We start from the raw sequence: 25,766 nt of genomic DNA on the forward strand, positions 1-25,766 counted from the left end.
GAAAACATTCACCCTAGAATCTGTTTCATTGGGACAACGCAAGTTCTGCAGGAGATCAGAAGGAATCTCTGGCAGGCTTCTCCAGTAGTTAATATCACACCCTGACCACCTGATATCCAGAGGGCTATTACCGTGTTCCTGTCATCACCTATGTCTTGCTCGCTATCAATACATTAAGATTTTTTAAAGTAATATTTTTCTTCAGCATTTTATTATGCAAAGAATCTCTAAATTAAGATCTTAATATTTTTTCTCCTCTTAACTGTCTGTATGATGATCATTTTTATAGACTTCTCTAGCAGCATTTGATATACCTAAAATACTTTTCTCCCCCATTATTAAATGAAAAAATAGCTCTCTGATATCCCCTATGGTATCAATTTGATCAGGAATGCTTGGGGAATAAGGTACTACTCAACATGACTAAGGTAGCAGAATCAGGCTGTTTGATTTGATTTTGGGGCCCAATCCTGCTCCCATTACAATTAATTAAAAAAAAACATCACTGATTCCAATGGTGTGGAATCAGGCCCTTTTGTCTTCTGAAATAATATATAGCTGAGAGTTGAAAAGCTAAGCAAAAATAGAGTATACAACTGAAATACCTAATGTCTTCTCTTGCTACATCTCAAAAGTCAAAGGAGGGAAAAAAATTATTGTACTTCCTGTAACAATGTCATGACAAAGGCAACTGGGCAAGCCCTAGCTAAAAGTCACTTCTCTTCTCTGTGCACATGGAAGGTTACGAGTGGAAAAGAAATCCTAAATGTTCCCTATTCTAACATTAACAAGCTTTTTATACCACTAATATTCATCTTCAGACATGGAACATGTGGTTACTGAATATCTGTTGAAATAATTTATTATATGTTGTGTAGAAATTAGTTAATTAGGCTTGGTAAGTATAAAATGACTGCAAGCTAAATGACACTAGTAATGGAAGATTAAGAGAGCAACTTACTTGGTTCCTGAAAATCATGATATACTTGATGCCATCAGCTTTAAGCACAGGAAATTCATTCACTAGAAATTAAAGGGATGTTTAGTGAGCGTTTGGGCATTATTGTATATGGAGTTTATTATTTAACATAAAATTACATACAGAGTTGACAGCAGCTCAAAGAATTCTTCATGAGTTATCTGTACAATACATTTTCAAAATTGTATAACGTGGACTTTGTTGTAGGAGAACTTGCACAGCATGTAGCAGTTGTAAGACCGTAATGGCGCTCTCCACATTTGCTTCTTTTTTGCTTTTTATAATTTTACGATCAGATATGTTAAACTCTGGATTTTGAGTTGGTCTGATCAGTTATTCATAGCCCTGACCTACAACAATATGACATGGCACTAGCCACCACACTGATGGTAGGCCATGGAACTGATCAAGGTAACCTCGTGACACAGTTTAAAGAAGTACCCCCCCCCGGCCAAAATCTAAGGTAGTTTGTACATGAATAGTTAACTGTATTTCTAGGCTGAAAACAGCAGTCTATCATGGATCAAATGGCGTGGGAATATGAAAAACCTCCCATCCTCATCCCCACCAAATACTTCCATAGAATGAATGGCTGCAGCAGCAGAATACAAAACATTCAGTCTCCTATAACCAAATTTTTAACTTTGCTACCTTACTCAAAAATGGGTGGGTATACGCTGCAGGCAAGCCATCGGTATTGTTACTCTTAAAACTTTTGGGCATCTGAAAAATCATCAATAAAAGTTAACAGCCACCAAAGGAGGTTTTAGGTATGCTACAAAAGGAGCGTTATGGCATAGATAACCCTGAGCTTACCATTAGCAGACTTTAAGTCGGGTTGAATATGATTCACAAAGAATTCTGTCAGATTTACAAATTCATTGGCTTGCGTTATTCCATGCTAGAAAAAAGAAAAATCTTTATAGACATCAACATTCATCTATTTTTTTAACTTATTTCCAAGTGGTTTTTACAGAAGGCACCCAAATTTATCTAGTTATTTATAAAGTGCTCAACCACCACAGTCTAGGTGCTACATAGATACTCTCATTCAGAACATCCTTTCCAATTATTCTGCACACACTTGTTTTGGCGTCATTTCTAGCTGCAATGTTAAATGCTCAACATAAAATAGCCCCTAAACTGAGAAAGTACTTATGACACTTGCTAATCCTATAACCCCTACATAGAGGTGAAATCAAGTTCCTCTTAAATCAAGTGGAGATGTGTTTCATGGCAGTTTCGTAATCCTTGTAAGACTTATCTATATCACAACCATCTAATGCATCATAATTGAGCACTGCTCTCCAGATGCTCACAACTGGAAAGCAAGAGAGCTATAGTGCAGAACTGGGGTTCTTTGGCAGAACAGCAAGAAAGGAAGGTGCATAATATTTTTCACTATGCTTGATCGCAGACAATTGTATTAGTCTCTCATAAGGCCATTCTAATTCATATACGGCGGGCCAAATTTTGATCAGCGTAACGCCCTTCCCTTCAGTGAATGTATTGCCAGTATATACCATGTAACAAACTCAATCAACTTGTGGCACATATTTAGTCTCCTGTGGGCTGTAATACTTTAAACTCAAGGACCAAAATCAGACCAATGTGCAAGTGCTGGTAGCGGTCTGTGATATGTAGGGGGGTCAGACAATCCAGTGGTACCCTATAGCCTTTAACTCTATGATGTGTGTATAGATACATTATGGTTTAAAATAAAAGGCGTGTAAAAGTACCTTCTGTGTCTGAGCTTTGGATGCCAAAGATGTTACAAGGTAAATGGCTGCATCTTTATGCTTCCAGTTGACAGATGGATTCTTTGCATATTCTTGCAGCATGGAATTAACATAGCCAGAGAAGATCCCTGTTACAGGTCCTTCAAAAAACTTGCATAAGCCTCGTACTAGATCACAGGCTGCTCTGCGTCTGGTATCAATATCTATATAAAAAAAGAAATAAAAATATTATTTGGATATGAAAGAATGAATGGATCTAGTCACATACCTACCTAATATAGTTTATACTGACTACCAACAACTATTGCCATGTACAGTATTAAGTCAAATATTTTACTTACTGTGATGAACATAGAATGGAGAAGTTTAAATCCATGCAGAAAATTTTGATCTACTGCTTAACAGAGTGTTAAACAATATTCTAGGATATAGGCAAAGATATGTAACACTGCTGATAGCATGCACTCAATATTTACTGCCTAATGAAAATTTTTTGACAGGTATGCAAGGAGTTTTCTTCTTCATTATAATTTTCTCTTTACCCTTACAATAAAGTGCCTGGGCTAATAAATTTGCATGACAATTTTGTAAAATTTTCTTTTTGTTTCCAAAGAGGACATATACACACTAGAGCTTATTCTAGACCAGGGGTCAGCAACCTTTCAGAAGTGGTGTGCCGAGTCTTCACTTATTCACTTGAACTTAATGTTTGGCGTGCTGGTAATACATTTTAACGTTTTTAGACGGTCTCTCTCTAAAAGTCTATATTATATAACCAAACTATTGTTGTATGTAAAGTAAACAAGGTTTTCAAAATGTTTAAGAAGCTTAATTTAAAATTAAATTAAAATGATCTTACGCCGCTGGATCACTCAGCCCGCTGCCAAACTAGGTGAACGGAACCTAGTTTGGCAGCGGGCTGAGCAGGGCCTGCGGGACCCCAGACTGGCAGTGGGCTGAGTGGGGCTGGCGGCTGGGACCCCAGACTGGGGGTGCAGGTGGGAATGTAGGGGGGGTGCAGGAGCTCCCGTTTGGTGCTCAGGGTGGGGATGGGGGGGGTGCAAGAATCAGGGCATGGGGTGTGGGGGGCTGGGTATGTGTGGGGGTGCAGGAGTCAGAACAGGGGCTGGAGGTGTGTGAGGGGGTGCAGGAGTCAGGGTGTCGAATGGCTGAGTATGTGTGGGGGGTGCAGAAGTCAGGGCAGAGGGCTAGGTGTGTGGGAGGGGGTGCAGGGGTCAGGGCAGAGGGCTAGGGTGCTTGGCTCGTGTGGGTGCTCCCAGCACCCTGCCATGAGCGGCTCACGGCAGGGGGGCTGGAGGGGATATGCCCCGATTCCACCCCTTTCCCCAGGGCGCCATCTGTCCCCACCTCTTCTTTGCCTCCTCCCCGAGCAGCGAGCACACTGCAGCTCCACTCCCCCCACACCTCGCAAGGGTGATCAGCTGATCGGCACAGGGAAGGAGAGGAGGAGGGGCAGGAAAGCACCATGCTGGGGGAAGAAGCGGGGGAGCTTGGCCGCTGGCAGGACCAAGCTTCTGCCTCCTGCCCCCGCAGTGGGCAGAGGGGCTGAGTGGGGCCGGAACCCCGGCAAGTGGCAGGTAGCAGCATGCCATTAAAAATCATGCCACAGGTTGCCGACCCCTGTTCTAGACAAACTCGAGATATGGAATAAGCTTTTAAAGAATGGATTAAAAAAGTAAGGTTTCCAACTGGACAACACAAGTACCAAGTAACAACCTATTTTCCATAACTGTTTGCAGTTTATTTGCCCAACTGGTCTCCAACATAATATAACTAAGGTAAGGGAAATCAGAACCAGATTCAGATGCATCAGGCTGTCTTCCCAGTATCCCAAGTAGCCTCAGAGTTCATATAAAATGTAACCGGTTGCCTAAATTCGATAAGAGTGGGATACTAGTTCATAAGAAGTCTCTCTACAGTCCTGGACCAACATGGCTACACCACCACTGCATACTACATCACAGAACTTCAGGATCATCATGAATAAATGCCAATAGTGGAGGCAGTGTTGCCTAGTAGATAAGAGCTCAGAAGACTCAGGCTCTATTTCTGGCTCTGCCATGGACCTGTAAGGTGACCTTGGGCAAGACATTCCACCTCAACGCCAGTTCCCCATCTGTAAAGTGAGGATAATGATATTGACCTCATTTGTAAAGCATTTTGAGGTCAATGGATGAAAAGCACTACATAAGAACTAGGTACTAGGTATTATTACTGTTGTACATCTGAAGTGTGGCTAATTCCAGATAAGAGTGGTAGTATTTAAAACTCTGCTATGTCTTTCAATTGCAACACACTGACTTTTAGCCACTCTCTTTCCTATTATAATTTAAGAAAAAACTGAACAATTGTTCTTTTGCATGACAGTCAACTTGCTCAAGATTTGGATGAAGTCTCTTTAGAACTGATTTTGGAAAGGGCCTTCCAAGTGTAAAAATAAAGATATATAAACTTCAGAAAACTACTTCAGTTCTTTGGCATTATGTTTAAAAATGTAAAATATTCCCAGTATATCTGTGCATTACCAGATCCTTCCAAATCCCTTCTTATATATTCTTCAGAATTATCTTCAAAAGCTTCTTCATCAGCAGCTGCAGAGAAAATAGACCATTTATAAGATACATTAATGAATTCATTTGTTTGTTTGGATCTTGGCAAAGAATTGAGATACTTTGTGTCAACAACTATGGTTTAAACAGTGTTCTGTGATATTAATGGGATTAAGAGATCTTGCCAACTACTACACAGCATATTGGGCTTGATGCATAACAAGTGACACAATGAGCTTTAACTGACAAATGTAACTCCTTTTCTTCCATGTTCATGAGCGGTTATACATTGGATGTAGAAAAGATGGGGGACATTCATAGAATCATAGATTATTAGGGTTGGAAGGGACCTCAAGAAATCATCTAGTCCAACCCCCTGCTCAAAGCAGGACCAATCCCCAAATCCCTAAATGGCCCCCTCAACTCACAACCCTGGGTTTAGCAGGCCAATGCTCAAACCACTGAGCTATTCCTCCCCCCATATACACCTCTACCCCGATATAACACGATCCGACATAACACGAATTCGGATATAATGCGGGAAAGCAGTGATCGGGGGGGGAGGGGGGGGAGGGTTGCACACACTGGCAGATCAAAGCAAGTTCAATATAACGCAGTTTCACCTATAACGCTGTAAGATTTTTTGGCTCCTGAGGACAGCGTTCTATCGGGGTAGAGGTGTATTTTAAGTGTATTTGAACCAAGAGGCTTTCAAACTCATGCACTAGAAAGAAGGGAAGCTTCCAATTGGTGCAATAAATTTTCGTTACAGGTTAAGTCTTGCTGCCCCCAGGATCAAAATGATTCAGATGAGCCAGACAGATGAACCACTAAAGCTTGATGGGGTAAATTCTCCATGCTCCACCTTGTTACACAGCCTGAATTATTCTGGTGTTTGCGCTAATAACTTTAAAAATTCAAAGTAATAGCTCAACTTGAAATTACAAGAGGAAGGACTGCTATCATTCCTTCCCAAATTGAAATTTTCCCACATGATCATTTCCACAGCAACTCAACAGATTAGCATACTATCAGAGAGACTTGGTTTGACTCTTGTGCAAGGGTGCATAGGGTCCAATCGTGCAGCCCTTACATTACTATGAAGGTAACAAAAGTTATCCTTTACTGGTCATAATTGCTACTAACATGCCTTAAAAAAAAAAAATTAGTTACCTCTAAATTCCATGTTGGGAACAATAACTTTTTCACAGATGCTTGTCAGGGTATTCTGATCTTCAAACAGATGTTTATAATGTGGTCTCTCACAAACCGAGGCCAGAAACTGGATTGCATTGCTTACCAACTAGAACATAAAACGGACCCATTTTTAGCACAACTGACCCGTTTATTCTAAAATTGGATGGAAATATATAACAACTTACCAAGTCATATTTAACTTCCTGGCCTGTCGTGACCAACAAATTCCAGATCGCTGTGACAAAACGAGGCAGGTAAGGCTGGAATTCTTCGTCATATTTTTGAGCATACAAAGCAGCATTATCACAAATTTGGGATTTCAATAGCTCCAATAATCCGGCTTCCTCTTCATCCTCATATAAAACAAAACTAAAAACTCAAACATGCAAATTTCAACACTAGTGAATAGTTAGCTACCAAAATAAAAAAAAAAGGCAAGTATTTTATAATGCTGTTGTATTGGTGTTTCACAATTCTAAATATAAGGAAATATAGGAATAAATGTACAGTTCTCACAATAGAGAGAAGTAAATAACAAGGGATCTCAATGTTGTTTAACATATTCATAAGTGATCTGGAAAAAGAGGGTGAACAGTGAGGTTGCAAAGTTTGCAGACAATATAAAATTACCCAACAGCTGTCTATGAAGAGGTGCAGAGAGACTTCAGAAAATTGGGCAACTGGGCAACAAAATGGCAGACAAAATTCAGTTTTGATTAATGTAAAGTAATTCATATTGGAAAATGTAATCCCAATTATACATACAAAACGATGGGGTCTAATTTAGCTGTTACCACTCAAGAAAGATCTTGGCATCACTGAGCAGATGTTTTCAGAGAACTATCAACAATGTGCAGCAGCAGACAAGCTAACAGAAGGTTAAGAACCATTAGGAAAGAGAAAGATCAGAGAAAAAAGCATCACAATGTTACTATATAAATCCATGGTATGCCCAACACCTTGAATACTGTGTGCAGTTCTGGTTGCCCCATCTCAAAAAAGATACATTAGAATTGGAAAAAAATACAGAGAAGGACAACAAAAAACGATTGGAGTATGGAACAGTTTCCATATGAGGAGAGATTAAAAAGACTGACTGTTCAGCTTGGAAAAAGAGGTGACTAAAAGGGGATATGATAGAGGTCTATAAAATCATGACTGGTGTGGAGAAAATGAACAAGGAAGTATTATTTACCCCCTCCACATAACACACAAACAAGGGGGTCACCCAATGAAATTAATAGGCAGCAGGTTTAAAACAAAAAAAAGAAATACTTCTTCACACAACACACAGTCAACCTGTGGAACTCATTGCCAGGGGATCTTGCGAAGGCCAAAACTGTAACAGGGTTCAAAAAAGAATTAGATAAGTTCACAGAGGATAGGTCCATCAATTGCTCTCTCCCAACGCTGTGCCGTGACTACACAACCACGTTAAAGCGCTGCCACAGCAGCACTTTAATGTTGCCAGTGTAGACAAGTCCTTAGTCACTCCTTCCCACTGCAAACAGATTTGAACAGAGGCAAATTTTATGGAATACTTACATCAGTCTGTAATAGTTTGTTATCTAAAGTTAAAAGACTATGAAAATTTGTCATCCAGGTTTCCATGTGATCTTCAAAAAACTCAGGAAGATCCTGTGAGGGGAAAAAAAGTATGAAAGAAATGCACATTTTAAGTTCATACCTGGTTATACTAGTTTGGCAGCTGTATACAGTTACTGTCCGCTGTTCATTAACAATTTATTTTCTAAGAAAGGAAGATGGACAAGGACATAGGAAATCATGCAAGACCCTGACATAGAGACTTCACACTATAGCTTCTATCTCTAGTATTTGTTTGTAGACGCCACTTCAGGGGATATTAGGAGCCATGAGACATTTTCTCCTCTGAAAGATGGTCAGGGAGAGGCAACTCACGACTCTTTTTGTCCTAACGAAAGACACTCTCACTCCTCTTGCCCCCTTAGCCTCAAAACACAAAAGCACAGGCCGCCCCTTTTGCTCAATCCTACTCTTCAGTAGGAAAGAAGGAAACAGGAGTGGACTCCAACAGTCTATGGGGACGTTTATCACACTTCAAGGGCCTGTACTCATATGGGTGCTTTGCCCTGTATAAAGAGTCTAAAAGTTTGCTTTTTAGCGTGTTTTTAAACACAGATATGCTTGTTTTATACCTTAGCAATTCTACGGCAATAAAAAAAATAGTGAAATTATGTTGCTATCAAACTTAAAGTTAATAAAATCCCTTCTCATCTGATTTGCTTGAGACTGTTTACAATTGTTTTCTGTCAACCCTTACTAGACATGCAAAATAGTTTGACACTTGGGAAACAACGTCCACTGAACCTTTACCACCACCACTGCTCTTGTAATTAAGATTGAACACTCCTAACAAAACCAGAAAAGGCCAAAATTGACATTCTTGATCGTTTTCATTATTCTTTACCTTACTATAAGCAACAAAAGCTTTTCAGGCTCCTTTATGCATTATGAAGCAGCAGAGTGGCCACAAATTCATGGTTTTTGTTTTTAAGAGTCTTTTGCAATTCACCTGTAACTAGCTACCCTTGTATTTTTGCCTCTCTGATCTGCTACTTAGAGTTTACCTAGATCAGGAAGACAGACTAAAATTAACTATAGGTTAGCAAACACGTTAGTCAATCCCAACCTCTGCCTATTCCTTTGTGTAGGCACAGGTTAATACTTTTTACCTTGACCAGATAATATCCTCCAGAGGGGACCTTTTAAATTGATTCTACAGCAAAAAGCTTAACAGCTTAAAGCATAACAGCTCTGTCTCCTTCAGAGCAGACCCAATAATTAGGAACAATAAATTAAGATTCACCTGAAAATTTAAACTGTAGAACAATTTTGCAATCTGAATTAGAGAAGAGAAGAGAACCTTCAAAGCACTGGCATCATTTGCATGCGTACTGCAAAGTTCAATGGTAGCCTAGAAAAGAAGAAAGGGTTAATAGGAAACATGAACAGAAATGTATTGGGTGTATTGCAAATGCCATGTAATGTTACAATTTTATTGAGAGCACATTCCAGAGTACTGATGACTTTAGAAACGTACTAAATTTTAAACTGAAATCAGGATGACAACTAAACAACTATTTCTAAATAACTTGCATTCCACAAGAATTCACAAGTAAGTCAATTTAAAGTGTTAAATCATCCTTAAAAGAAGCTCAAACAACTCTCAGAAATAATCCTGTACCTTAAAGAGATTTGTCAAGGGCTGTGCAAAGGCATCAAGGACAAGTTTGATTTCTGTCCACAGTTCATTTGATTTAAACTCATGGCGGTATCTGGCAAACGAAGGGAGGGGGAGGAAAAAAAATGGTAATAGCACTTCATTCCAATTTAACTTGCATCTAATTATTTATAAAGGAACTCTGAACCTTGAGACAAGTTCTTGCATTTGCTTGAATGACTAAATGCTACAGTTAAAACTGTCCATGTAAGGTATGAAATCCAATAACCACTTAAATAAAGCTACCAATCATTATAAAGTCAGTAACTTCAATCAGAAGCCACAAATGATTAACACAACCACAAAATTCAATTTAATAAGCAGAGGTATGTGCATTTTAGTAGAAATTCTGGAATCCATACACTAATCCCTTAATACCTTTTAAATAAGGAGTGTGCAGTGCGAAGGACTCCATTAATGACATGGAAATCTCCACTCTGAAAACGATTCACCATTTCGGTCAGCAGGTCTGGCCATTTCTGAGGGAAGTCTTCCCTGCCAATAATGCTAATGGCGTCACTTAACTGGAAAGGAAATGTAACCATTATATCATACCATTTGTGAGCAGCATAGTGATCAGTACTTACATACTACTTTTACTCCTGGGGGAATTTTGCACCACTGCTGGTGGCTCCTACCTTGCTCCCCAGTCCACCCAACCCCCATGCATCTGGACCACCCATACCCAGAGCCCCCCCAGTCTCCTGCACCCGACCCCCCACCGCGGTGATTCTCACCCTTCCTGCAACCGGACCCCCACCCCTGCATCCACACACCTGCTGAGCCCCAACCACCTTCACCTGGATCCCCGCCGCAGAGTCCCATTCCCCCAGCACCAGGGACACCCCCTTCAAACCACCCACACAGAACCCTCTCACCCCACACCTGGATTCCCACTGGTCTAACCCTGCTTGCCTCACACCTGGATCGGGGCCAGGGTTAGGCATGCAAGACTCTGTCCCCCTCTCACTTGCTACCTTGGTACAGATGGCATGAAGGGGCAGGGCCCTGGGGTGTTTCTGGGGGCAAGCCCGGCCCTTGCATTGTGTTAGGGTCTGGTGCAGCCTCACCACTGAGTCTGTGTCCCGAGGGGCAGGGGAGCTGCAGGGTGATCTCCCACCTCCATGCAGCCAGTGGCCTATGCTCCCCACTGCCATGCTGGAGTCTCCACATTTATTTATTGATGAATGAAATACGCAGAATTTTAAAATACTGTGCACAGAATTTTTATTTTTTGGGTGCAGAATTCCCTTAGGAGCATACAGTGACTGACACGTGACAAATACCTAGATGCTCACTCACTTTAAGCTAGTTAGATTGAGAGGGATCACAAGTTAAAGAGGAAAACATTTGTTTTATCCACTTGTTCTCATTGAGTGAGAATGAATACACACACACACACACACACACACACACACACAGAGTAAACTCTTTGGAAGACCCCAGAGCACGACTCTGATCTCCCATCAGGGCTTCTAGGCACAACATCCACCTGAAGATCTCAGTTAAGCAATCTAAAAAAACCCCACTTCATTCTGTCATCTTACCTGTTTTTGAATTTGTTCTGGACTGCTAAGCATCAAGTGTACTATGTTGCCTTTAATAGCTATCCTGTCTGTTTCACATATTTTGTTTGGTTCATCTTCAATCTAAAAGTAAAACATTAATTAACTGAGACATCTGTTACTCCTCTGTGCAATGAAAAAAAAATACTCCAAATATTTTTGAGTGTTCTTTACATAAGTTGAGCATGTTGCACCACAATAAAGAAACCCAGTGTAGAAAACTGAGTGTTTGCCAACATCTTTATTGTAATGATATACCTCTGCCTATGCTGGAACCATAATGGCAATCTCTGCAGATAAACCAAGAAAATTAAATGCTTCTATAAAATTAGGGACTACACTTTCTCCTTCAGGATTACTGGTTTGAAGAGGCTGACCAACCACAACTGCCCAGCTCACCACATCAGCTACATGCTCCAGACGTGCTCCGGCCAGGAGCAGACAGGATTGGATTTCCTGGGCCTGAGAACATACTGTGCAGTCACAGCTACAGACCATCCACAGAAATGTGGACATCTATGAGCAGATTGCACAGGGGAGGCAGAAGGGGTATGACGGAGCAGCACCAAAGCAAAGAAATGGCGGTAGGCATACCAGAACGCCAACGGTCAAGTCAGTGCCAAGCTGCAGACCTGCTACTTTTACAAAGAGCTGCATGCCATACTTGGTGAATACACCATCATCCCACACTCCCCCATGGATACCACTGAGGAGCCCAAATCACAGGCCCCCGGTATGAATAGCAAGGATGAGGACGACGACGGGGGACATTCAACTGGGGAGGGTGTCCAGCTATGCCACAATTCAGGACCTATTTGAGACTTCCCTGCAGTCCAGGCAGTTGAGCAAAGGCAAGCCCACGCCTGTGTAAAAATGGTGCCAGTATTCAGTGCCATTGCACTATACTCATAATTTTAAGCAACCAGCAATTCCCCCCTTCATTTCCCTCATCCCTGGCAGGGCATACCATGGCTGAAGCTGTGAGTGATGCTGCGCACAATCACTCTGAAGCAGAAATGTCAACCTCTTGTTTAACATTTTAGGGGAGCAAGGGAAGGCAGTTCTAAATCTTAACTTTCGTTTTCCATTGTGACTATACTGACAACGGTATCTCTGTGTGTTTTATCTGTAGCTGCTGTAGTTGCAGCAATCAGGGGTTTCTCTTCCACACCGGTGAGTGCCTGAGCCAGAGGAGGAAGAGAAAGAGGAGGACTTGGGATAACATTTTCAGTGGGATCCTGCAAGCCAGTGCTGCATCAGACTGTGAACAGAGGACCTGGAGGATGAATATTGCAAGACTGTAGGGAGAAGGAAAGATCAGACAGGGGAAGGGCCCAGGAGTCAGAGAGGGAGATGCACCAGGTCATAAAGGGGCTTCTCTAGCAACAACAAACATAGATGCTGCAGACTCTTCTGGACCTAATGATTCAACAAGCCCAGGCTCGCCTCCCTCTGAAGGCCATGGAGAACTCCAGTATACTCCACACTCCATGTGGTATCAGGGGCCACATCCCTACCCCTACACACCGGGGGACATTAAAGACAACCACAACTATACATACACTGACCTGTTAAGAGCCATGACTGCTGTATGTGAAGCTAAAATGGACATGAATGTTCCTTCCCCTTCTTTAAGCTCTGTTCCACAAGTCTATTAAGGTTTTAATGCATTTAGTTTTAACTTGCACAAAATTTTTTGTGACATGTTTTCATTTACTCAAGAAAACAGTATTGTTTGGCAAATAATTCATCTTTATTAGTTTCCAACATATTCTGCAGAATGCCTGGTGGCACTGAAAGCACCCACTTCGTTGTTAGAGTACATTGTAACACAATTCATAGGCTCAGTGAACAAAGTGTAGTCATCAGATGTGCACCAAGCACCACACAATTTGTAACAAGCCCACAAACTATAGGGCCAGGTAGAGCACTGTACACCACAACACATTACTGTGGCTTGCTGTTAATGTGCTCTTTCAAATCCTCCTTGAGCTATATAGCTCCATAGTGAGCTCTTCTGATAGCCCTTACGTCTGGCTGCTCAAACTCAGCAGACAGCTACTGCACCTCTGCCCTCTACCCCAGCAGGTACTATTCCCCCTTTGCGTCACAGATATTATACAGGACACAACAGGCAGCTATGACAATTGGGATACGTTTCTTACTGAGATTCAATTGTGTGAATAAACACCAGCACCCTTTCAGTCTACCAAAAGCATATTTATTCAACTATCATTCTCCAACTGCTAAGCCAGTATATGGCTTCATGAACCAGGGGAGTAAAGAATAGGCTGGGTCCCTCAGGATCAGTATTGGCCTTTCAAGATCCCTAATGGTAATCTGCAGATCAGGAAAGAGTCCCTGCTTGTAGCTTTCTGAACAGTCCTGTGTTCTTAAAGTTACAAGTGTCATGCACCTTCCCTAACCAGCCAACACTGACGTCAGTGAAGTCCCTGGGATCCACCAGCGCTTGCATAACCACTGAAAAACAGCCCCTTCTCATGATGTACTCTATGGCAAAGTGGTCTGGTGCCAAAATAGACACATGCATGACATCTGTTGCTCCACTGCAGTTCAGGAAACCACTGCTGCAAATCCACGCATTCTGTCCTGCACACTGCCAAGAGTTACAATCCTGCATAGCAGGAGATGATTAATGACCCTGCACACTTGCATGACAACAGTCCCCGAAGTGGATTTTCCAACTCCAAAGTGACTTTGCAAAGACAGCAGCAATCTGGCATTGCAAGTTTCCACAGTGTAATCACTGTCACTCTAATTCTTGTGTCACTGCTCGGCACACAGACCCAGGAACGCGGCCTTGCACATCCAAACATTCTGCAGCCAGTGCTTATCACCCCAAGCCTACATAACAATGCGATCCCATTAGTCAGCACTTGTTTCCCACGGCCAGAAGCAGTGCTCCACCACTTGCATCTGCTCCATATACACCAAAAACAATCTTGAACTAGTTCTCACTATGTCCCACAGCAATCTGCTCTTCAGAAAATCATCACATTCTCCGCGGCTCTTCAAATACCAGAAGATTGCCTATGCCTGCAATACTCATGACAATAGTTCAGAGCTGTGCATGCTCCAGGCTTGTGTCAGAGACGGCGGACTGCAACAAGTTCCACGTGGGTTCATGGGATTTTCAAAACAGGCACGAAAATTATGGGATAGAGATGGCATTATGGGGCAGAGAAAGTCGTACGATGAGAACCTGAACCCCATTGTCCCAGTCACCCCTGCGCGACTCACTCATACCCCACCATGCTGCAATGCCAAAACTTTCCAAAACAGTGCACTGAATGACGGGGAGTTACACACTTGGGTTACCTACCCATGGCACACCGCATTATTCATTGAAACAAGCATTCCTAGCGCATACGTGAAGTACTCACATGAGTCAAGTGTGCATGTGCACAAGTGATAGACTAACTGTGGCAGCTTTATGGAAGCATAACTTGTGCCGATAAATGTTTGTAGTGCAAATGTGACCGATGTGCTTGATAAACTCGGTGCCTTTTTCCTCCCCCAGCCCTTGAGCTTTATACCTGGGAGATACCTAGCCCAAGGCTGCTCAGATGGCCTAGAAAGGTGAACCTGGGCACATACTCTATACAGCTGCTCTCCAACACGAGTGAATCTTAGCATTTCAATTGCCAGACAAAGGGAGTGCTTGAACTCATATAGCATCCTTAATGACTCTTTGGATGCACCTACTACATGGCATCTTTATCCTGAGTGTTTGTACTAATAAGGAAACCATTAGCACCTTTTGCTATAACTGTATGCTGGGTACTAATTATGTCAACAGCAAATACAATATTTCATATAAAGAAGTGTGATACGACAGTGTCCATTTAAATTGTAGTAAGACAGACACCAAAGGCCTAAAATTTTACATCACTAATACAGTCATCCCATTTGTAATGAGAAATTCACATTCTGATTTAACAGCTAGTTTGCATTAATCCTAAAGCATTTTTTCCAGCATTATAAAATTTATACATTGAAGATTTTCAGAGACACAAATGGCAGTTAGGCATTTAACTCCCAATAACTTTCAGTGGGAATTCAGCATTTAGCTGCTAGGTGTACTACAAAAATCTCCACACATTGTCAGGGTTGATAGGTCCCAAATGTAGTTGTTTTATCCATAAATTAAATTAAATTTCACTACAGCTTAATATTTTGAACAAAGAATGCTCCAGGATCTCCAAAATAAGAACAACTTTAAGCTCCAACATCTCTAAGTGAGAAACTAAAACAATATAATGCCCAAGTGTGGACACTCTTTAAATTGGTTAGCGTTAATCAGTTATAACCTCACCTAAGCTAAACTGATTTAAAGAGTGTTTGCATACAAAGTTGTATTGGTTTAAAAAAAAAAAAAAACCCAAACCAAAAACAACACCTTCTTTAGTTGAAATGAGGCAACTTTGTGTTTAGACCAGGCTTGCCCTACTGTCTTCTGTATTTTTTTCCCCAGAAATGTGAATGTCAAATGCTATATTCTTCCTTCACCATTTCATTATCCTGCTCTATTCTTATGATCCAGCAAGGGAGTGAAATTAACAAGAATCTGACCGTCTTCTCTCAGGCTTCAAGAACCCAAATACCGTCAATTCCTATCCAGTCAATAAGTCAAGATCTGTACTTGTTTTGATCCATCTATCATCTCTCAAAGCATGGGTATGCTAACATTCTCCATGATTACTGTTCACATAAGAATAGTTTATTGTATATCAGACAGCTTATATTACATTTTATCACAACTATTCACCAAAATACCTACAATTCTCCAGTTTCTTTTAATATAATTCTTGAAAGTTACAGAGGCACAGACTTTGATGACATTATCTTGTGACTTCTCCAGCAGCGTTAAGAGTAACAATGGGTAATTCTGGTTTCCTTCAACTGATTCGAGAAACTTCTCCGCTGTAAGATAATATGCTAAGTTAACAAAAAATGCATTAGCTTTTACAGAGCCGTATCATTCTTCAACATTGAAATAGAAAACAAAGCACCATTTAGTAATTAGACTAATATTCATATGAGTGTGTCTCAACAAGAGACGTATGTAAATAGACTGCATTTTTATTTCCACAAAAATTGACAAATATTAAGTGATCGTGGTGCTAGAGTGTTTCCACTACAAAAAAAAGTTTTGAATGAAGAGCAAGCTGTGGAAATATTGCATCCTCACCATTTCTAAAAAGTCATGAACACCCAGAGGCAAATCCTGGATTTTTAATTAATTAGCATTATCTATGTTTGGAAACAGCATTGCTTCTTTTCATTGAAGATATATAAGAGAATATGAAATTAGGAAAAGAAGGGAAATGGACGAGAAGGAAAACAGGGAGAAGAGTTATGGATAGCTTTTATTTACACACTTTGTCACAGGGTTCCTTCAAAGACTCAACTGCTTTAGAAACTAACCCAAAACAGTTTAAGGTAGGAAAAAGATCACATCTAACAAACGTCAGTGGCAGTTCAGGCAGACAGAAGAATATGCAGATACTATGCTTTTCAGCCAAGCGCTATGCATTTTTAAGTATTTTACCTGGACGCCGTATAGAAGGATCTGGATCTAGTGTCTTCTTTAGGTATTCTGTTAAAGTCTGTAAATTGGCATCACTGAGCTCCATAACTGCAGAACCTAAAGATGCATAAAATATTTGGTTAAGAATTCAGAGTAAAAAATAGTTTCTATGCAATCTATTTACCAGCCCAATAGGCTGTGCATGCAATTATTTAGGATTTACATTTTCATTTGAAATTTCAGAAAGTGCATTCATAACCTGTATTATATCCAAGCAAAGCGGATAGATATATATTTCATTTCATAAGGCAGAAAGCATAAATTTTTCTCAATTATGTATGACTGCTAACAACTATTTTATTAGTTTGGCCGAGCAACTAGAGAATTGCAAACAGAACAGTTTTAAGTTCTCTGGAGAGCTGACTCTTGTTTAAAGGCACATTACGAAAGAAAAAGCTGGTAAAGAACTTGCAATATAAAATTCTTACCCAGTAAACAGAAAGCTGTTTCAAGCCAAGCCAACCTACATTATTCTTCCTCTCCGCTCATTGTCCTACACATATTTCCAGGTTCACCTTGGTGAGCTGTTACCTTCACAGCTTAGTTGAGATCATTCAAGTGACAATATCATCACTCGACTAGAGTCAAGACACATTTCAGTTTTGTTCAAGCTCTTTTCCTCCCTCTCCTTTTCCCACGGTGGTCTGTTTTTCTTTGCTATTCCAAGTTGCACTTTCTTATCCTATTGTTTAGGCAACAACAAGTCTGGCCTAATCTTCAGTGAGAAGATGTTTCCCTTCTCAAAAAGGAGATGGTAGCAAAAATTAAAACTAACTACAGAATTTATAATCTGCTATGAGAACACACACTTTTCCACTGGAGTATCAGCAGATACTTCTGTAATCCAGACTGAAGTCTGGGTGTCCCATTTTAGTATTGATCACCAATCCACAGCAACATCTAACCTATCTACAAATGCATCCAACCTCCATCTTGTTGAGCTAATTTTTGCCTAATGGTACAGTATGTACTTATATACCATTTTAAAGAGACAATTACACCACAAGAGTTTCATTTACCTTACTGTGGGTAAGTATGTAAGTAACCATTGCATGTTGTAAAAGAATACAATCCTGCCCCAAAACAGAAAGGTCAGAGGCATCACTTTTTCCTGCAGTTTTCAGCTGACCTGACTACAATCACATTCACTAGCTCATATCAGCTAACAAAACCCTACTAAAAGGTAATATTTAATATGAGAGTTTACCAGCTCTCCGACATAAAGCCCTCATCCACCATTACTGTGGTAAAACAAATATTTGATGCATCCATAATTAAAAATTACTTACTCCAGGCAAGTGTAATTTTGCAAGGCCACGGAATCAACCAATACACAAGTCATTCAGTTGATCTTTCGAGTCTGAATGAAGTTCAGTGCTCATGAAACAAATGGATCGCAAGTACTGGCTAGGGAGAGCCTGGCCTTGGTAAGCAGCTGTATAATACAGGTATGTAGATATACTCCACCCTAATTGAACTCATGTCACTTGTGAATTATGTAGACTTGATACATGGCTGCAGTGGTAAGAAATTAACCCATGACACACACACACAGCCCTTTTCCATCAGTCCCATGGTGAATGGAATTTACATTAGCTACAAGAATGTTGCTGATTTTTCATCTTTACAACTTGTTTCCTCTATTTCTCACTCCACCTCTCATCTACCACTTTCGTCCTTTCTCTGTTACAATCAGGAAATAAAAGACACTTTAGCCAAAAAATATGTTAGCTACTGAATTAAGAATCTATTCCCTTCAGTCTCAATCTATTTGATTTCTTATCAGAGATTTTCTTTGGAAAACTGTTGGTTGAAACAACTTTGAACTCAGATGACTATGCTTTCCTGCTCTGAGCTCAGAGCAGGAGTTTAGAATTTCAAAGCCCTTTCAGTTGCATCTGGCATGTCAGTCAGTACCTGGTCCTGTGGGACCACAGGAAATCCCATCTCTCAGCCTCTCTTATTTCCACAAAGATAGAATGGGCTCTTCTCCCTGGAGAGCTTACTATAAAGTTATAGAAAAACCTCAAACAGAAAGAAACTGAGGTCTGTTTTCACAGTCCTGTTTCAGACTCTGAACTAAATCTTGCGTATTTTACATAAATAATCCCACTGAAATTAATGGGCCCATATCTGCTCCAACCGAAGGCCAATGAACTCATTCACATAAGTATTGTGAACAGGTGCTCAGCTGGTAGCTGTGGTGCTATACTGCCAGCAACTTTTGTTCCCCTTTATATTAATACACACCAGAAAGCCATAATAATGCATCTTCCTTAACAGACTGCAACTTGCTATAGAAAGAGTAAAAATGTTTTTGAGTTTTGACCCAGGCAAGTGTCTATGCTGACAGATACTAACATAATTCACATATTAAGGAGGGAGATAAATTAACTGAGGGCAAGGATTACTGTGTCAGAAATAAGAAAAAAGACATTTCTCCCCACTCCACTTTCATGGAACACTATAAAGAACTTTTGAGAACACTGCATTTCTGCTCTAAATTGTTACATCACTTATCAGGCATGAGTTCCATTCACAGGAATACTTATTTCCTTAATTTAGTGAAAAGATAGTAAGCGGAATAGCAACTGACTAAACCACAATACTTTGGAAACAAGTACTAGCTGGGATTTTACCTGAAACAAGACAAAGTGAGGGCAAAGTCAAGAGGTGCCGTGTGCTATGATTTACTGTTCCCAAAACCCATCTTCTCTGCAAACTTCCTCTACCACAAAACCCACTGTAAGGGCAATGGAAGAGGTTTTTCTATCCATGTAGTAAATCCACCCCCTTGAAAGGTGGTAACTTGGTTGACAGAAGAATTCTTCCATTAAGCTAGTCGTACTTACACCAGGGTCTAAATTGGGTTAACTACATCCCTTGGGAGCATGACATTTTTCACACCACTGAGCAAAGTAGCTAGGTTGACCTAAATTTTAGGTGTAGCCCAGACCTCAATTGCAGATATCCGTACATAGAAGAGCACAATACCAATACACATTGAGGTAATGGCTGTCTCATGATCTGGTACTTTTCTCTTCCCCCCAGCAGCTTTCGCTCATTCTCTAAACCCCAACTTCTCTTAAGATTGTAAGTAACCACAGTTACTTTAGCAGCAGAGCTCTTGTACCCACTTTATGTGGCAGTGAGCAGGAAAGAGATGGAGGAAAGAAAGGAGTTAAACACATAGAAGTCCACATATGTTTAGAATAATTAGGCCTAGTATGTTTTCCAAATCACCACCACTCCTTCACCATCCATTCCAAGTTTCTAAATCCCTGCTTTTACTACAGTGCCCAGAGTATTACACAGATGTAAAGATTGCTCCTCCTTCCTCCAAAAATCTCAGCTCATTTTCACTCCTTTTTAATGCATCCTAGCTCCTCTCTTCCCTTTCAACTGTAGCCAGTAACCAGGCATAGAGTTAAATTAGAACAAGGACTAAGTGCACACAAGTATTTTGCAGCAAAAGCTGGTGCCTTCCAACAGGTACAGTGCTGGGAAATGAACCCAGCTTACATCCAGGGAGGAGTGCCTGTTTCCTTCCTTTGGTTGTACTAACCAGTGAGTGTATACTATGCACAATGATGCGGTGGAGAGAGAGTAAAAGCACCCAACCCTAGAGTGAGGAGAAACTCAGTGCCACAGACTTCTGCAGCAAAGACTGAAAAGATCCCACCCATGTGGTGAGGCTTCTTCCAGTTATCACCCAGCTATCTCCGAAATACTGCTGTGCAAATCACCTCCTGTGCTCCTCTACCCATCATACCGCAGCAAACCAGGCCACGTGCCCGAGGGACAGACAAGCGAGACAGGCCCGTAAGGGAGGGCAGAGGCTGCCCCCTTATCCCCTCCCTGCAGCGATCGGAGGACGGCGGCTGCCCCCTTGCACCCACCCAGCCTGTGCAAGAGGGGCCGGGGAGACTGCCCCCTTCGCGCTCCCCGAAGAGGGGGTAGGAGGCGACACCGCCACCCTCAGTCGCTACTGTTTAGTCGGGGGCCGGGGCAGGCTGCCCCGAGGCCCTACCGCCAAGGGGGCGCGCTCAGGGCCTCGGAGAAGAGAGACTGAAGCGGCACCCACCCTCCCTCACACTAACTCGCTACCCGCCAGAGACTGACAGCAGCGCAGACCAATCAGAGCGAACCTTTCCCTACTACTTCGGCCTAAGAACCAACGCTCGCGGGTGCAAGCGAAGAAGGCGGGCCCGGGTGGGCCCAGCACGTTCAGCTGCGCCTCCCGCTGGGCCGTGGGCCCAGAGCCCATCCCCAGTCCGGGAACAGGGAACCCCCCCGTGTAAGCAGCGAAGGGGACCCGGCCTACGAGCCTCGCCCGCAGGGGCCCTCGCGCTGCGCGCGCGGCTGACCCTCACCTGGAGGGTCTCCCCGGCGGCGGCAGCTCCGAGAGCTCCGGCTCCGCTTCACATTCAAACCACGGTGAGAGGGCGCGACGGTGGCGGCGGCGGCGACGCACTGATCGCATCACGCTGCGCGCGCGGAGCTGAGCCAATCAGCAAAGCCTTAGCGCCTCCGGCTTGGGCCAATCGCCGGCATCTTCGCTCCTGAGGCTGCTAGGCCAATCGCCAGCCTCCTCCCACAATCCGTCGGGCGCGGCCGGGCTTGTGGGGTCCAGGCCTGAGTCAGCGCTGACCCCCCGGCCCGGCTACGCAGGCGCCGCTCCTCATCCCCACCCCGCAGGCAGCCGAGCGGCTCTACAGGGGCCTTCAGCGTTCATGTTTCTCAGCTTTTCTCCGCGACCCGCAAGGGCTGGAAACGTACATTAGCCCCTCCCCCCACCTGTGAGAGTCTCACCTCGTTCCCTGACACCCCCGCCAGAGCGTTAAGCCATTGCTGCTACTCCTGCCCGGGCAGGGGGGCCAGTGCAACGTACCCCTCCCGCAACTCAAGTCCCCAGCTTCAGGAATCAAGGCTGTCCCCTCACAGCTCCGCTAAGCAGCACGCCAGCCAGAGCTCGTCCACAACCTTCATTTCTACCATCAGGCTTCAGGAATAACTGGCATGGCCTCCTGTTTTTTTTGTGGCCAAGTGACTAAGGATTGCATGGAATTTACATGCATCTGATGAAGTGGGTATTCACCCACGAAAGCTTAGACTCTAATGCAGCTGTTAGTCTTTAAGGTGCCACAGGATGCGTTGTTGCTTTTTATGGAATTTACAAGCACCTGTAAATAAAAAAAAAAGGAAACTGACAGCATAAGCTTCCCACTTGTGTTCAACAAGGCCATTTGGCCAAACCTGCCACTGTAAGTAGTAGGGTGGGTGAGGGAATATCTTGTATTGGACCAACGTCTGTTGGTGGCAGAGACAAGCATTTACATTTACACAGAGTTGGGGAGGGAGAGGAGAAGCAGCTGACGCAGTGTCACACCTAACTACAAAGACCAACATATTGTTTAGCTTAACTACTTAACACATTTAAAGGGACCATTCCAGGTGAAGTGGCCTGTTAAAACCCCTCCCCTCAAAGGGAGGAAGTGAGTTATAGATTGTTTATCCCGTGTCTCTTGAGTCACTGATTTTTAATGTCTAGCAGAGTTAGGAATTTTAGCTCCCAAGCTCATCTTTTGAAAGTGGGTGCAGGTTCTTTGCAGGGAACTGAGGTCAGATGGAGTAATTGCATTGTGAAATATGTTCACCCACAGCTGATGGGATGTTTTTGTCTTATTTTCCTGTGTAAGTCTGAGAGCATAGTGATTGGTTTCTCTCACACAGCTTCTATGGAGGGCATTTAGTGTACTGGAGGAAGTACACCCACATGCTGTGATAGGCATATGCCTAAGAGCCATGCATCCAAAGCAGCACAGAAGATACCCCCTAGTGAGACTGAAGTAACAGACTCCTTACCACCTTTCCTCAGCCCCTTGCCAGTCCCTGTCCCTGCCCTAACCCTTCTCTTGGAACTGCCTAGGAAAAGCAGGGCTCATATGGGAACCTTTGCCAAAAATAAATTAGTTCTAAACCTAGTCATAAAACTGGATGCTATAGAAATCAGACTACACAAAGGGTTCACCTACAGACCATTCTAGTAGCTTTACAACAGTATTAAGGAACGCTAGAAGAAACTAATAGCAGACAGTACTATTTTAACCTGTAACTTTTGGGAATTATATCAAACTAAGATGGTCATTCAGTGCACTTCCCACAACATGTTACTGATTCCACAGACGACTAGGCCAAACTCATTAAATTAATGTACTATTTTGTGTGCTCAGATTAATTGTGTATATTAATGTTCTCCCACTTGCACTAAAAACTCTGATCCCAGGCAAAATGTTTAAGATGAGATGCAGACCCATGGCACCATAGGAGTTTGTGTTATACCCATTGTGGATATTCTATTTCTCAACTCCCATTTGTATGCAATAATGGTTACCCTGTGGGTTGCTGTTACACCTTTAGGTCTCATTTTCCTTGAGGGAGAGGTGTTTTTCTTGGCTCTCCAATTGTGGCACACACAAAAGATCAGTCTGTCAGCAAGTGGCAAAATAAGAAGTCAACAGAAAACTAGACTGGTCCTAAAAAACTAGACTGGCCATAATCTAAAGCTAATAAGGACATTCACACTCACAAATCACATCAAACTAAGCCTCAAGGTTCCACCTCAGCTGACATTGTGCAAGCTAGGCACCATCTGTCCAATTTGGACAGATTATAAAATGTTAAGGCCTGAATATGTTGCAAATTAATGTAGTAGGAAGAGTTTAAGACTATTGTAGAGGTTTTACTATAATTGCAGTGGTACTAAAAAGCAGAGAAAGGTCTATACCAGGGGTCTCAAACTCAAATGACCCCGAGGGCCGCATGAGGACTAGTGCATTGGCCCGAGGGCCGCATCACTGACACGCCCCCTTGCTGCCCCTGGCCCCACCCCCAATCCACCCCTTCCATGAGGCCCCGCCCCTGCCCTGTCTCTTCTCCACCTCCTCCCCTAAGCGCGCGCAGTTTTAATAAATATATACACTCAGTAATGCACCTCACTCAAAGGACAAAACACGCACTTAGATTTACTGCCTAAGGCTCTGGGAGGGAGTTTGGGTGGGGGAGGGGGTCTGGATGCAGGCTCTGTGCTCGATGCAGGCTCCAGGCTGCGGCAGGGGGTGGGGGTGCAGGCTTTGGGACGGAGTTTGGGGATAGGAGGGAGTGCAGGGGTGAGGGCTGTGGGGCTGAGGGCGAGGGGTACATGATGCAGGAGGGGGCTCAGGGCTAGGGAAGAGGGTTGGGCTGTGGGGTGAGGGCTGTGGATGAGGGGTTCATGATGCGAGGGGGCTCAGGGCTAGGGAAGAGGGTTGGGCTGTGGGGTGAGGGCTGTGGATGAGGGGTACATGATGCAGGAGGGGGCTCAGGGCTAGGGAAGAGGGTTGGGCTGTGGGGTGAGGGCTGTGGATGAGGGGTTCATGATGCGAGGGGGCTCAGGGCTAGGGAAGAGAGTTGGGCTGTGGGGTGAGGGCTGTGGATGAGGGGTTCATGATGCGAGGGGGCTCAGGGCTAGGGAAGAGGTTTGGAGTGTGGGGTGAGGGCTGTGGATGAGGGGTTCATGATGTGGGGGCGCTCAGGGCTGGGGCAGAGGATTAGGGTGCGGGGGGCGGGGGGATGAGGGCTCTGGCTGGGGCTGAGGATTAGGGTGCAGTGGGATGAGGGGTTCATGATGTGGGGGTGCTCAGGGCTGGGGCTGAGGATTAGGGTGCAGGGGGATGAGGGGTTCATGATGTGGGGGCGCTCAGGGCTGGGGCAGAGGATTAGGGTGCGGGGGGATGAGGGGTTCATGATGTGGGGGCGCTCAGGGCTGGGGCAGAGGATTAGGGTGCGGGGGGATGAGGGCTCTGGCTGGGGCTGAGGATTAGGGTGCAGGGGGATGAGGGCTCTGGCTGGGGCTGAGGATTAGGGTGCAGGGGGATGAGGGGTTCATGGTGTGGGGGTGCTCAGGGCTGGGGCAGAGGATTAGGGTGCGGGGGGAATGAGGGCTCTGGCTGGGGCTGAGGGTTTGGGGTTGGAGAGGCTCAGGGTAAGGGAAGCCTGCCTTGCCAGTACTGGCGGAGGGCAGGCACTAGGACCCTGCACCCTAATCCTCAGCCCCAGCCAGAGCCCTCATCCCCCCACCCCCGAAGCCGCTGCCCCAGCCCTGAGCGCCCCCACATCATTAACCCCTCATCCCCCCGCACCCTAATCCTCTGCCCCAGCCCTGAGCGCTTCCCTTCCCCCCCCCCCAGCCCAGCCCCGGCGGGTCCCGCTTCCCTTCTCCTGGCCCTGGCCCCGGCCCCGGCGGGTCCCGCTTTCCCCCCCCCCTTACCCGAGCGCGTCTCCGGCGGTCCAGCTCAGAGCCGCGTGGTGAGGGGGCGGGGCTGGGAGCTCCACGCCGAGCGCAGCGCTCAGCCCAGAGCTCCCAGCCCCGCCCCCTCCCCACGCGGCTCGGAGCGGGCGGGGCTCAGGCGCTCGGACGGAGACTCGGCGCTCTATGCGCCGAGGCTCCAGGAGAGGGGCGGAGGCGGGAGCCTCCGCTTTTCTCTTGGGGGGCCCCTGCGGAGCTCCCCTGGGGAGCTCCGCGGGCCGCAGGGAAGAGCTCCGTGGGCCGCATGCGGCCCGCGGGCCGCATGTTTGAGACCCCTGGTCTATACTATACCCCAATTAAAAAACCCATACATCTATCATCAGATAACCCAAGACTTCTATTCTCACTTACTACAGTAGAAGAGATCGTTGTAGTGTATAGTTGTGCCCCAAAAATATTTTAAATCCATAAACAAACATCAGATGAGCATCAATGAGGATTAAGTCAATTTATTTGACAAACTTAGCTGAACATACAGTGCTCATGCAGGAGCCTG

General features: G+C 44.0%; 1 protein-coding gene across 2 annotated transcripts in view; it reads right to left on the bottom strand.

Moving 5' to 3' along the window:
- Positions 1-21,447, bottom strand: part of CSE1L (chromosome segregation 1 like) — a 33,076-nt gene extending 11,629 nt beyond the window's left edge. The window contains exons 1-14 of one of the 2 annotated variants that reach the window (XM_044986355.1): positions 21,297-21,447; positions 16,885-16,980; positions 16,114-16,256; positions 11,295-11,396; positions 10,126-10,271; positions 9,712-9,802; positions 9,334-9,441; positions 8,031-8,123; positions 6,671-6,838; positions 6,462-6,591; positions 5,265-5,330; positions 2,719-2,921; positions 1,796-1,880; positions 962-1,023 (exon numbers count right to left, since the gene is read on the bottom strand). In XM_044986355.1, the coding sequence (XP_044842290.1) occupies positions 962-1,023; positions 1,796-1,880; positions 2,719-2,921; positions 5,265-5,330; positions 6,462-6,591; positions 6,671-6,838; positions 8,031-8,123; positions 9,334-9,441; positions 9,712-9,802; positions 10,126-10,271; positions 11,295-11,396; positions 16,114-16,256; positions 16,885-16,969 (1,482 nt within the window). In that variant the 5' untranslated portion in view covers positions 16,970-16,980; positions 21,297-21,447. Of the gene's footprint in view, positions 1-961; positions 1,024-1,795; positions 1,881-2,718; positions 2,922-5,264; positions 5,331-6,461; positions 6,592-6,670; positions 6,839-8,030; positions 8,124-9,333; positions 9,442-9,711; positions 9,803-10,125; positions 10,272-11,294; positions 11,397-16,113; positions 16,257-16,884; positions 16,981-17,351; positions 17,371-21,296 lie in introns of those variants that run through there. The other variant, XM_044986356.1, reaches the window with a different exon arrangement.
- Positions 21,448-25,766: the final 4,319 nt, after the last annotated feature.

This window comes from Mauremys mutica, chromosome 13 (genome assembly GCF_020497125.1).
Source record: "Mauremys mutica isolate MM-2020 ecotype Southern chromosome 13, ASM2049712v1, whole genome shotgun sequence".
Classification (NCBI taxonomy): Eukaryota; Metazoa; Chordata; order Testudines; family Geoemydidae; genus Mauremys; species Mauremys mutica.